Source organism: Ambystoma mexicanum, chromosome 6p, assembly GCF_040938575.1.
Source record: "Ambystoma mexicanum isolate Mex_15411 chromosome 6p, UKY_AmexF1_1, whole genome shotgun sequence".
NCBI classification, from domain to species: domain Eukaryota; kingdom Metazoa; phylum Chordata; class Amphibia; order Caudata; family Ambystomatidae; genus Ambystoma; species Ambystoma mexicanum.
This window is the reverse complement of record NC_090935.1, coordinates 1,454,891,783-1,454,905,008: the sequence shown is the minus strand read 5'-3', so window position 1 is coordinate 1,454,905,008 and position 13,226 is coordinate 1,454,891,783. Positions and strand designations below refer to the sequence as shown.

Sequence of the window (13,226 nt, the reverse complement as noted above, 5' to 3'; positions counted from 1 at the left end):
AGATCTGCTCCAGCACTTCTGGATATCAACAGCCACATGGTTCACTGTACCTCAGCTCCCCGGTGCCAGTCATCTACATGCTGGGGCGAGCCGCTGAAGCAATGGCGAGCTACTCCTCCTAATGAGTTCTGGCAGGTGTGAAATTGGGCCAGGAGCCGGGGGGAAACCGCACATTTCAGCCCCGCCCTGCGCGAGTCTCGCCACTTCCACCCGCCTGCAAGTGCAACATGCTATTTGTTCAGCGTAGCTGCACAAGGCAGCACCCATCTCTCAGGCACCTGCTACATACTTGCCAACCCTACCGATTTAGGCGGTAGGATACAGCTTTTTAAGCAGTCCTACCGCCTACCGATTTAGTGGAAACAAATGCCGATTTTTTTCAATATTTTTGTTACTTTTTTATTTCTAAGTTTTCCGGGCTCCTCCAGCCGGGAAAACGTAGAAAAAAAAACGCAGCTAGTGCTTATTTTTTTTAAAATAAATAGCACTTACCGATATGCAGCTGCACCTTTTCTGCTTGTATTCTCCGGTCTGCGTCCTCCGAGTACCGGCACCAATGAAGGAAAAGCCACCCAGTGGTAGCTTTTGTTTACTACAGCTGGCTGGCTTTTCCTTCATTAGTGCCGCAAAAGCAAGCACAGGCGGGCAGCGATTTCACGAAATGGATGCTCCCATGTGCTACCTTTTGTAAATTTTGAGCTTCATCTGCTCAAAATTTTACATAAGGACTTAAAAAAAAAGTGGCAATCTATTTTTTTTATTATTGCCCATCTTTTTTTGCAATAAACATTTTTGGGTGAACCATTCCTTTAAAGTATCAAAAATATTGAAAAAAATCGGCATTTGTTTCCACTAAATCGGTAGGCGGTAGGATTGCTTAAAAAGTGGTATCCTACCTCCTAAATCGGTAGGGTTGGCAAGTATGATGTTTGCGGTAGCTTTTTAAGCTACCGCAAACATAAATACAACGTTATTGTGTTTGAAAACGCTGCAGTTTTTCTTTCTAAGTTTTTCAGGCTCCTCCGAGCCAGAGGAGCCTGAGAAACTTAGAAAGAAAAACTGCAGCGTTTTCGAAACACAACCGCGTTGTGTTTCTGCCTAAAGCTGTTTTCCATTTGGGGCTTTCGGTCTGCGTCCTCCAAGTCCCGGCACCAATAAAGGAAAAGCCACCCAGTGGTAGCTTTTGTTTACTACAGCTGGCTGGCTTTTCCTTCATTAGTGCAGCAAAAGCAAGCATAGGCGGGCATCGATTTCACAAAATGGATGCCCCCATGTGCTTCCTTTTGTAAATTTTGAGCTTCATTTGCTCAAAATTTTACATAGGGACTTAAAAAAAAGTGCCAATTGTAGAGATTATGCTATAGAATGTGGTGGCCCGTGAACCATTCTCCTGGTTGTTTTGTTTGGAGCTTGGTTCACGTGACACAGTAGCCGTTGAGAGTTGCTGCTGTGTACCAGCACGGTGGGCCCCGCTTTAATAAACTTTTCATTTAGACTCACTGTGTCTCCACCATTCTTCACATTGGCGACGAGGATGGGAACACCAATCTATTTTTTTTATTATTGCCCATCTTTTTTTTGCAATAAAAATTTTTGGGCGACCCATTCCTTTAAGATTCCTACAGATTTTTGGTCACAGAATTTTGCCATGTATGAAAATGTGTTAATGAGGAAGAAGCTGGTCACACTGCTCACAGCTCACTTATTTGGTACATTGCTTTCTAATGATGGGTCAGAGGATTTTTGGATAGCATAGCTCTCAACTCACACGCTTTTGGCAGGTGTCACCCGCCTTGTAAAGCTCTGAATCACCCGCCAAGCTTCCTGCACGCCCATTCATTTCAATGGGCGTCTCACCCGCCAAAAACACAATCGGGTGTTTTCACCCGCCTTTGCTACACAAATGGTTGAGGGCTATGGGATAGGCCACACCAGGCAGTCTTTTCCTGTGATCTCTTCAAAGCCATATGTCACTTCAGGTCATTTTCTGTGGTGACTGAAGGCCAAAGTTCATGTGACATCATTTCATGGGCTATTATGCTAGTTACTATTTTTGAAACTTTAAGATTCCTACCGATTTTTGGGTACAGAATGTTGGCATGTATGCATCATGGAATGAGAACTATGTACATGAATACTTGGTGTATTTAACATCACAACAACCAGTGACTGTAAATCCATTATTCTTTTTGTTTAAAATGTTTAATATGTTTAAACATAAATTGTTTAAATTACAACTGGCGCAGGCCAAACGTGAATGCCGTTGTGACGTCATCACCGCCTTGTGGGGAAGTGTCCCCCAAAAGGCTCTCAAACAGTTGCCCACCCTAGGTTTGGGTGTATTTTTGAGTTTATTTGCAAGGGATTCTGCTTGTTTTGGCTTCTTTTGAAGGGGCATGCAGCTTATTTTTTCAAGTGGACATGGAACTAATGCCGACACAATCCACGCTCTACAGCGCATGACTAGAACACTGATCACCGGGACATGCGCAGATAGGACATTACTATTGAGCTTGCGCAAAGGTGATTGCTCGTGCTCGCGGTACAAAACTGTGGTCTGTGAATGGTCCGTTTACAAGATTAGTTTACGTGACGTTTCAGGCATGGAGAGATTGTGTGCCGAAATGTGTCGATTGGTCTTTAGCCTAAACGTCACTGAAATGCAAAATAATTATTATTGTGCCACTATCAGACTAGAACAGAGTGGCCGTTTTAACGTCTTCCGCAGACTGTATGTTACAGTGTCCGGTGACTGATCATGCTCAGAACGGTTTGCATAGAGTAGCCTGTACGTATGTGTGAACATCATATATACGCATGCGTATTGTTTCCTGAGCTGGCACAGATTTAGATTCTTCACAATAGGTCAGAGCTTACGCCCCTAAGTAGTGGTACTTTTGGATTTGTTACTAAAGAGGATCTACGTGTGTGTACGACTTCTCAGAAGTAGCAGCTTGTCACTCTTGGTCCCGGCATTTGCCCTCTCTTTGGACCGTCCATAGGGAGGGGGGCTGAGCGACTCGGGGTTGTGCCCCCCCACTACGCCCTTGCAGATACAGCTCAGTTAGGAAAAGCTCACATCAGAAACGTGTCCAAATCGGAAACGAAATGTCGCAGCAGTATTCCAGTAAGGTGAGTGACGGTTCTTTGGGTTTCAGTGAGAGCAAGTACCATGCACAGCATCTTCATTCGGTGGAGCTGTCGCCTCATATTTATAAATAGTGAGCTCATTTAAGTCATGATTTAAGTAGAAACAACCTGCTGCTTGGCCCCGCACAATATTTCCCTCCCTTTACGTCGCGATTGTACCATGTTTTTACTTCACTTTCTTCGGTAAAATGCATTAGCAGTCTATTGCGACTAAGCTTCACAGTCCTTGAAGTACTGTTCTGCTGGAAAATGAATACCATATGAACCTTATCTATTACTTCTGAGAATGTAAATGTCCATCCTACGCTACAGTACCTGCTTTTTTTTGTTTAATGGTTTCATATTATTGAAACGTTCCTCGTATGACTTTTCGTTTAACCCATGTTATGTTATGTTAAAGGTACTTATATAGTGCACTGTCACCAACGGAATTGGTCCCCAGGCGCTCTGGCGGATTTATAAACGAGAAGGTGGGATGGGTTAGTAAGATGAAGAGGGAGTAAGATAGTGAGAGGAGTGGTGTACTGTTGGCAGCTTCAACTCGGTAGACACCGGGTGCAGAGCTTTTGTGCGAGTTTTGGATCGGTGTCAGTCCGTGTGTGCTGTTGCAGTGTGGTGAAGTGCGTGCAGCTTGTTGTGCGAGAGATGGTTGTGTGAGTTTTTTGAGTGAGATAAGTATGCAGAGAGTTTGAGCTTATATTGGTTAGTGGGTTAAATGACATTTAACATGCTAACATTCACAGTTCTGTCTGAGTGTAGCACTTGCTGACCTACATAATTCCGTCTGTGTGGCACTCGCTAACCTTCACAATATTATCTAGATACGGCGCAGGCTAATGTTCTCAATTCTAAGTGTGGCACATGCTAACACTGAAGTTCCACCAAGTGTGGCAGGCGCTGTTCACCGTTTTTATGACCAGTCTTTGCACTGACTTCAGTATTTTTGTGCTTTTGAAGGCGTTTTCTCCCACTGGGCTTTCCAAATGTAAAGGGGTGGGGGTGTGTGAGTTGAGAGTTGAATACATTTTTTTTTTTTTTTTGCATTTTAAAGCGCTGACACATCCCGTGGGCATCGAGGCGCTGTTACAGGAATTGTTTGTTTTTTAGTTGTGTAATTGTCTTTTTTTTTCTTTCTTAGTTGCATATTTATAACGCCCTTAAATACCCAGAGGTTTCTAAGCGCGGACCCGGGGATTGAACCTGTGGTGCTTCGTGTCGTTTTGCTTCCAAGGCGAACACGTTGCCGCTGAGCTATTCTCCCGGGACGTTCTATTTTTGTTTTCTTACATCTCCTGGTCATCTTCCCGCTCTGTGTTTCATTGTCTACGTCTCTTCCTCTGGTTAAGTTTTATCAGTTCCAACCACCCGGGTTCTGTCCTAAATCGAGGAGGCATCACATATGTTGACTTCATTTTTCATAACCCAAACCGCCTGTTGACTTCTATACCATCCTCTGGAAGTGTTCCAAACCTCCATTGTGCCTTTTCACAGCTCTTTGCTTTTGCTAATAGGCTGCCAGGACACTTGATCAATGGACTCTCCTTAGTCTTGTATCAATTATGGATTTCTGCATGATAAGGAGCGGGCAGATGTCATGTGGTGCGTGGCTCAAGAATGCTAGACTTCTGAAAACTTCCCTTTTGAAGAATGAGGCAATTGATACATTTTGTAAACTTTAACTGTTAGGGCATTTCCTCGCCATTTCACTGAGTTTTGCAATAAATGCCTTCAGACCTCCAACTTATGCCAATTTCTCAAGAACTTTCTCTTTGACCACAAGAGTACTGTCTATTTTATCTTTGTGGTTGGTGATCCCCAAGCTAGAGCTCCTCATCATGTTCACTGCCTGTGATTCAGCTAGTACCATTAGCTTAAGGTTAACCTTCATCAGCGTCCCTTTTTTATATGCCTGGGTGATGGGTGTCATTGTCCTCTATAAAGCCCTCTGTGCCCAACCGCTACCAACAGAGATTCATCCGTGTCCCTTGTCTCTTCAGTCATAAAGGATTTTCAGAAGTGGTCCTGTCTGTGTTCTGTAGATGGTCCTGACTTGTGACCTAGTCCTTATTCACCCCCTTGTCATTGTTGTTTGCATTTCTAAAAATAAATATGGATACTTTGGGATCTACTGTTGAAATGATTTTTTACTTCTCATCCATTGTCAGTTTAGGCAATTTGGACTTCAGCTTTCCTTGCAGAGAGTACATTTGTTCAAAGTGTCCATTTTATCTTTCCTTTGACCAAAGTGACTTTTTCAATATTTCATATGCTCCTATCGTCTGTGGGATGGTTCTATGATGTTTCCCGGCAGGCTGTTTTCACCAAAGCCTGGTTCCCTGAGCTTGGTTTCATCGCCACGGGGACACATCGTGTTATCTGTGTGCACCCTTCCCCTCTCCTCTACCAATATGGGGTGCACCCCGCAGCCTCCTTTCTCTCGCCCAACCTCTTCCCCTGCGCGATTTCTTTGCTAAAGAAATGTCACTTAACATATACATGCATATAGGGGACTGATGTAGGTCCAGCAATCAGCTTCTGTGACCAGTTCGAGGCCCCGCAGGTGGCGAGTTCACAAAGGTCTGTCTGGTCCTGAGCGCTGCCCGTGCTCAGAGGGAGGTGCAGACCATGGGAGAAGACTCGGCATTGAGAGGACTCTAGGATCTCTAGCGCACGTGAATGTACCCTGGCATGAACACGCATCGCTGTGCATCACAAAGAGTTTTTATTATGGTGTATAGGACTCATGCTTCAGGGGGGAAGGACGATCAGTCGTAGTAGTAGATATTTCCTTCGATAGGGAGAGGGTGTGTGGCAGGCACATCTGTAGTAGAACAGAGGAGTGTGTAGTCGGTGGCAGACTTCCATTAGATGGTATTGGTGCATAGTATAGTTGAGTCATTTTTTATGGGGATTGAGAGATGAGAGGAGTGAGGTAAGCACTGATTGATTGATGAGGAGCCTGCTCAGTAGATTTGAAATATTGTGGTATATTGTGTTGGCCAAGGTGGAAGGGCTGGAAGAGTGCTGCTGTAAATAGTAGTGCTTAGTGGTTCTTGAAGTAGCTTAGTGGCACAAGGATGAAGAGAGGCATGGTAGCTGCGTATCAGGTTTGTGGATAGTTAGAATTGTGTGGGGCTGTGAAGAGGGCCATTGTGTTTTGGTGTGATTGATGTGGGTGGAAGGTGTATGTGTGTGAGGGGAGGGTAGTGTTGAATGAGGGTATGTTTAGTAAATTTTTGGGGCTTATCTACAAATTGTGATTAAAAACATGTGTGTGTATATATATGCTAAATTGCAGGAGGGAAGAACTCTCAAGTGTGGTAAGGGAGTCGGAAGGGTGTTTTGTGGGTTTATGGACACGCCCCTCGACCACTTATGGTGTAAACTGGCTCAATATCAAGATCAAATTTTAAAATACCACTTCCATTGGGTGCAGGACACCGCTGGGCAGTGTTTTCGAGAATGGCCAAGAGAAGAAACATTTGATATTGACACAATAGAGTACATGTTTTCATGTCTGTTGGAGACATATAAAGGCGCCAAATTGAAGAAGTAGGCAATATATATTTAGGCCTATGGAAGCTCCATGAAGAGAAAATAAACAAGGAACCCACCAAAGAAGTCGGGGAAAGCTAGTGACACAGTGGTGCCACCCACCTCACTGCCCCCTCGATATGGGCTGTACCCTATGCTGAAATCTGCCATGGGGTACACAAACCCACGACGGTTGTCCCCAAGTAGGACAAGGCAGAAGTAGGGAAGGGAAAGCTAGGGGTTCGAGTCGCTACTACTGAGAGAATAGCCGCCAGTAACAAGTACTTGGTAGACATGGTAAAAAAGTGTGTGGCAGCAGTCAGAAACTGTGTTAAGCAGCCAAAAATGAGATGGAGAAGTGGGTCCAGCAAAAGGAAGAGGCGCAAGGGGCGGCGGGAACACCAGGTGGTTGGACATCTGGGAAAATTATGTACAAGTTAGAGAGACTCCAGAGGAGGAGGAGGAGGATGGCTCTCTGGGGTCTGAAGTGGACCCCAAAGACAGAGGATGGTGGAGCAGTGCCTGACATAGGGTAGATGTGGGACGAATGGGAATGGTTCGAAGATGGAGAGAAGGAAAGGGATGAGGGAGAGGGATAGGGAGATAAATCGGGGGAACAGTAGGGACTGGTCCCAGACCCTCTGAAGCAGGATAGGTAGAATGGCGGTAGCTAGCGCTGTAAAGGGCCGGGCTGCCCCCACGCTGGCGACACAGTTGCCCCCGTTCCAGAAAGGCAGGGGAAGAGTGCAGTATATACCATGTAAGAGCATGGACAGAGATAATTTGGTGTTTAACTTGCCATCCCTCGCGGCAGGGGCAGGCAATTGGAAATATACTCTTGAGAAAGAGACAGCTGGAATTACCCTAGTGATTGGGGACATGAAGAGCTTATTCATAGTCGTATTGAGTCAATGAGGGAACAAAATATGGGAGTATGCAGAATATAATGGAGTAAAATTGAATCGTAACATACACAATGGTATGCCCTTTAACAACTGCAGCACACGCGTGTGGAAAGTATTACCGACTATGTACCCAGACACATTTGGCGTGCAAAATGAAACCAGGCGAAGATCCAGCGAAATACATGTAACAGATAAAGGAGATGTGGACATTAGAGACGCAACAATCATGGGATGTGAGCATACTAATGTTTTACCACATATTGATCCAAGGTCTCCCCTCAGACATGCACACATCCCTAGAAAAGGTGGTTGGGATTGAGCCGAAGGGGTGGCCAGAAATACAGACCACCGTAGTATACTTTTGTAAGAGGAAACAGGGTGCGGGGGGCAAAAGAGAAGGACATGGTAGACAATGCAAGACAGAGGCAAAATTGGTGCAAAAGAAATTAGCTATGAGATCCATGGAAAGGGCTGTACTTAGCAACGTTGTCCCAGGACAGCTTGAAGTAGCCCCTGATCAACAAGGGGGTGTTTCTTGCAGGGGGTGTGCCACAGGGAGGAGTGCATCCTCAGCAAGTGGGGGGGGTATTCGAGCAGCAGGCCATCTCTCAGCTTAGGGCTCTCTCCATGACCACCAATCTGGCTTCAGAGCTGCCAGAAGCACGGAAACTGCTCTCCTAACATCCGTGAAGACCTGCTCTCTAACCTTGATTCTAACATTCCCTCTGTCCTCATCCTACTTGATCTCTCCTCTGCTTTCAACACGGTCAACCATACCACCCTGCTCAATCGTCTCTGTGACAACCTGGGTATCACTGATCAGGCTCTGGCCTGGCTGACCTCTTTCCTTTCTGATCAACCCTCCCAGGTACCACTTGGTCCTTCCTATCTTCTATCTCCCTCTCTACCCGTTGTGTCCCCCTGGGTTCTAACCTCTCGCCCTGGCTTTTCAACCAATACTTGGCAACTCTCGCCTATTGCATTTCCATTTTCTGCTCAAATTTCCAGTGCTATGCTGATGACACCCAATTCATTTTCAGGCTTCCTTCAGCCACCTCCTCTCCTTCCCTCAGCTCTGATTGCCTAATCACCATTCAAAATTGGTGTGCCGCCAACAAGACTGAGATCCTCCTCATTGGTACACCTTTCCCCTCACTCTCTGGTCGGCCGCCCTTGGCCCTCCTCCTACCCCTACCTGCGAGGCTAAACCTCTGGGTCATCTTTGATTCCACACTTTCCTTCTCCGCACACATCTCTGAAAAGTCAAACTTCTTACTTCATCTCCTTAGAGGTACTCTGCCTTTTCTCTCCTTCCCTCAGAAGCACACTGTCTCCCAAGTTCTGGTTCTCTCTAGGTTGGACTACTGTAAGAGCCTCTTTCTAAATCTGCCTCCACTCTCCGCCCTTTACAACTAATCCAGAACAGAACTGCAAGACTTGTCCTTGGCCTCCAGCCATAGGATTGTATCTCTCCAGCTCTGAAATCCCATCATTGGCTCCCAGTGGATGCAAGGATTAAATATAAAACCCTCTGCATTGTCCACAAGGCTTTCTGGGGTCTGGGCCCAAAATACCTTCAACTATCTCTCCGTAAATACCTTCGCTCCTCTACCTCTAGCTCCCTCAGGGTCAGCCATTTTTCAAAGAAACTAGCTGGGGGTAGAGCTCCGTCTTCGTCTGGGTCCTCCCTTGCGAACAGCCTCCCTGCCATCTTGAAACTTGAGGAGAACCATCTCCGGTTCCGGAAGCAGCTTAAGACCTTCCTTCTCGCTTCAGATTTTGCGTCTCTTCTCCCGTGCTGATCTCCTTTGATCTCTCGGCACCGTGCACCTAGCCACCCTCTGTCCTTCGGGCCCAGTTACCTGCTCACCCTGCCACCCTCCTGCACTGCCTCCGGGCTCCCCCTGGCACTGGGGTCTGTATTTGTACCCATACAATTCCCCCACCCACTTTTCCTCTGCACTTATCAGATACACCCTATCTGACTAACCTAGCACTTTGCTTCTTGCTGGCTGCACTACCACTGCTTATCACCTTTATTTATTTATTGTACTTATTATTTTCTCTGTTCTCTCTGTTTCCACACTTTCCACTTCTCCGCCCTTCCATGCACTTTCCCCTTTCCCATGCATTTGCACGCTCTTAATGTCACTGGGCCTAGTAAGATCGTTGTTTTTGTTCTCCCCTGTTCCCCTCCCTTTGCCTGGTCGCGCTCTGAAACACTTGTGTACGAGCTTGATATAAATAAAATATCATATCATAATGTCTTCGCAGACTGGGGCTTTCCAGTGATCGACTTGTCCGCAACTCTGGAGAATGCACAATGCCCAGAAATATGCCGCCAGGTACCCTCAGAACCGCTCCAAGGGGAACGGTCTCTGGATAACATGGTCAGGGAAATTTGTCTATGCTTTTCCCCCCCGACTCCCCTGCTCGACTGGATAGTGCACAAGATGCACCAAGAACCAGTCAGGATGATTCTGGTGGCCCTGATGTGGGCCTGCCAACCTTGGTTCTCCCATCTAATGGCAATGTCAGTCTCCCCTCCCAGGAAGCTACCATGCCCTTACAACATGCTGTCACAAGACAAGGGAGAGACACTACATCTATGCCCTCAAACTCTCAATTTAGCAGCTTGGCTCCGGAGGTCATAGAGTTTGGGCACCTCCAACTCCCTGTTACGCTCACCTAGCTCCCACAGGGGTGTCGAGCGGAACTGGACAGCCACGGTCTCCACCAACGTGATGCGTAGTGCAGAGATGACTGATTGGACTGGCCCACCTAGCTTTGTCTACTTGACCCGTAGATGTAGTCTCCTAAAGACGGGGAAAGGGAATTAGCCAACCGTGGATTTGAGTATTAACACCTCACTGCGTCCCAGCTTATCACTTCTGACATTCCCTTTCACAAAGCTCACCTTATAGTTTTGTATGATGAGCTCTCCATCCTTCGAAGAATGCAGGGGCACGTTGATGGCCAGTTACTTCACTGGCTTGAGGATATTGGAAGAGTTCTGGACAAATCTTGGCTCTAAACCTCCGGGCGAAAGGCCGTAAGTATATAGTTCTAATGAGTTCAAAAACCTGATTAATGCTGGATGCAGAATAACGCGAAGCATGTGCTGCTCTTCGGGCGTGGTTTAAATAGCCTTCAAAGTAGTCCCAGGTAAGTGTTCCTCCACAGTCACACCCATGTAACAAAATAGTCCCTAAGATAAAATAGTCCCTTCAAGCCTCACATGGGCTTGGATCCCTTGCAGCATGGTCTGCATCAGGTAAGTTTTAACATGTGAGCCTGTCGCCATAGGCGCCAGGACTAATGTCCCATATGAGCCTGGCGCCATAGGCGCCAGGACTGTACCCAGATAGCCCCTAACAGGGGTTGCTGGGTTTGCTCCAGGTAACATGATGCCTGCTTCCGAGGTTGATGGACTTGGTCTGGATGCCCGGGGGTAGGCATCATGACACTCCCTCAAAGATTTGTGGACATACTTAAGGATGCACGAAAACCGAACTCTCGACATTGCTACTCCAGCAAATGGAAGCGCGTTGTCATCTGGTGTAATGGCAAGGGCATCAATCCTATTGAATGCACACCAACACATATTGTCCTGTACCTAACTCACCTGCTAGATTCAGGCCTGGTTTTCAATTCCCTGAAAGTACACCACGTCCTAGAAAAAGGTTTTGTGGTGGAAAATTTTAGTGATTTAAAGCGTTCATGGAAGGGGTAAAAAGACTTCATCCTATTTCGAACCCAGCTCCTGGGTGGGACCTGAACGTTGTACTTACCAGACTAATGGGGCCTCCCTTTGAACCAATACACAAGGCTAGCCTTAACACGCTCACCTACAAGACCGCCTTCTTGTTGGCAATCGCATCAATAAGGAGTTGGTGAACTGCAAGCCCTTTCAGTTCAAGACCCATTTGTCACAATTCACAGGGATAAGGTGGTCCTGCGTACTCACCCACAATTTGCTCCTACGTTTATTTCAAAGTTCCATGTGAGCCAGTCCATGGAACTACCAACCTTTTTCCAGAACCCCACTAACGTGGCAGAAAGAAGCCTCCACACACTAGATGTGAGGAGAGCGGTGATCTATTATCTGGAAAAGACAAAACCACTAAGAAAAAAACAAACCAGTTTTTCGTCTCAGTGGCAGCTGGTAGAGAAGGGGACCCTGTCTCTAAATCAGTTATTTCAAAGTGGATTGTAAACTGCATCACACTATGCTACACTCTGCCCTTCATGCCTAGAGCACACTATACTCGGGCACAGGGGCTACCATATCATTCATTGCAAATGTTCCTCTTAAGTCCATTTGTAAGGCAGCGACCTGGAGTTCTGTTCACACCTTTACATGACATTACTGCCTAGATACACACCTTAGGTATGATTCTCAGGTGGGACAAGCTGTGCCAAGACATATTTGCTACTGTTCCTCCTCACATCCCACCACCATCTCTGGGTACTGCTTGCTAGTCTATGCACATCATGTGATTCTAAGCAAATTAACAAGCATCAGAAGACATGCATTGCTCACCATAATAGCATTTCTGATGATTGTATCTGCTCAGATTCACATGTGCCCACCCTTCCTTCCCTCATGGAGTAGAAGGAACATAGACATCTTATACCTTCTCTCTTCTGTAGTCACTAACGCTGACTATAAGGCTCCCTCACGGCAGATAAAACACAATTGCAGGGACCTTGACGCATGAAGGATTTTGGTACACTACACGTCACGTTGGGGATAGTGTTACAGTCACGCCCATGTCGACATCCCCTTTCGATCCTCGAAAGAAAGATGCAATACTCCACGATTACCACTAGATGTCGGACTATAGGTTTCATGTGTTAATATCCCCACAAAAATATTGCCATATTTTTCTGGTGATATTAAGCCATGTAACCTGCGGCAGACACCCTAGCAACCCCCCATAAATTACCCCCACTAATAGTATCGCCTATGGCCTTACCCCACGACCATATATATGGCAATATTATTGGTGGGTATAATATTACCTGATATGACTATATGCACAGCATGTGAATATAAGGAGATACAATCATCAGAAATGCTATTAGGGTGAGTAATGCATGTCTTATGCGAACCTGTAGGTCTTGAAAAATGGTAAAGAATTTACCAGGCCTTACTCATCTCCCTAATGTCTTACTTCAGCAGTAGACAAAAATGCTATATTGATGCTCATTTTATGTTTTGACTACAAATAACATCTGTTGACATTAAAAATATTAGTACAACATTTCTAATCAAATGGGTTGGTTTGCTAATCAAGAAAAATGTATTTAGCAATCTCTGCTAATCAATTTTTGAAAACGAATGTATGCCTTGCTTCATCTTCGATCCCAGCAGGATCTGCAGTGGATTGTCTTGGATAACCTATACCTGCACCCGACTACAGTAAGTGAATGGTTATAAGTCCCTAGAAATAGACTTCTGAGGAGGATCCAAGACCATCCAATTGTTGGCACACTATGGGATATCCGGCGACAAGGAAGGGAAATGGAGGGGGTTACTACTTGGCACTCCACGTTGGATCACCTATGGGTCTCCGTGGTTCGGGACATACCGAATCCTGAAAGATTTCAATGGTATGAAGCGGGGCTAGAAAG

The 13,226-nt window shown here is 46.0% G+C and overlaps 1 protein-coding gene across 2 annotated transcripts in view; it reads left to right on the top strand.

The window, feature by feature from the left end:
* Positions 1 to 2,555: 2,555 nt before the first annotated feature.
* Positions 2,556 to 13,226, top strand: part of LOC138510523 (zinc finger protein interacting with ribonucleoprotein K-like) — a 206,070-nt gene continuing 195,399 nt past the window's right edge. For both annotated transcript variants that reach the window (XM_069626238.1, XM_069626237.1), the window contains exon 1: positions 2,556 to 3,132. In XM_069626238.1, the coding sequence (XP_069482339.1) occupies positions 3,109 to 3,132 (24 nt within the window). In that variant the 5' untranslated portion in view covers positions 2,556 to 3,108. The remainder of the gene's footprint in view (positions 3,133 to 13,226) is intronic.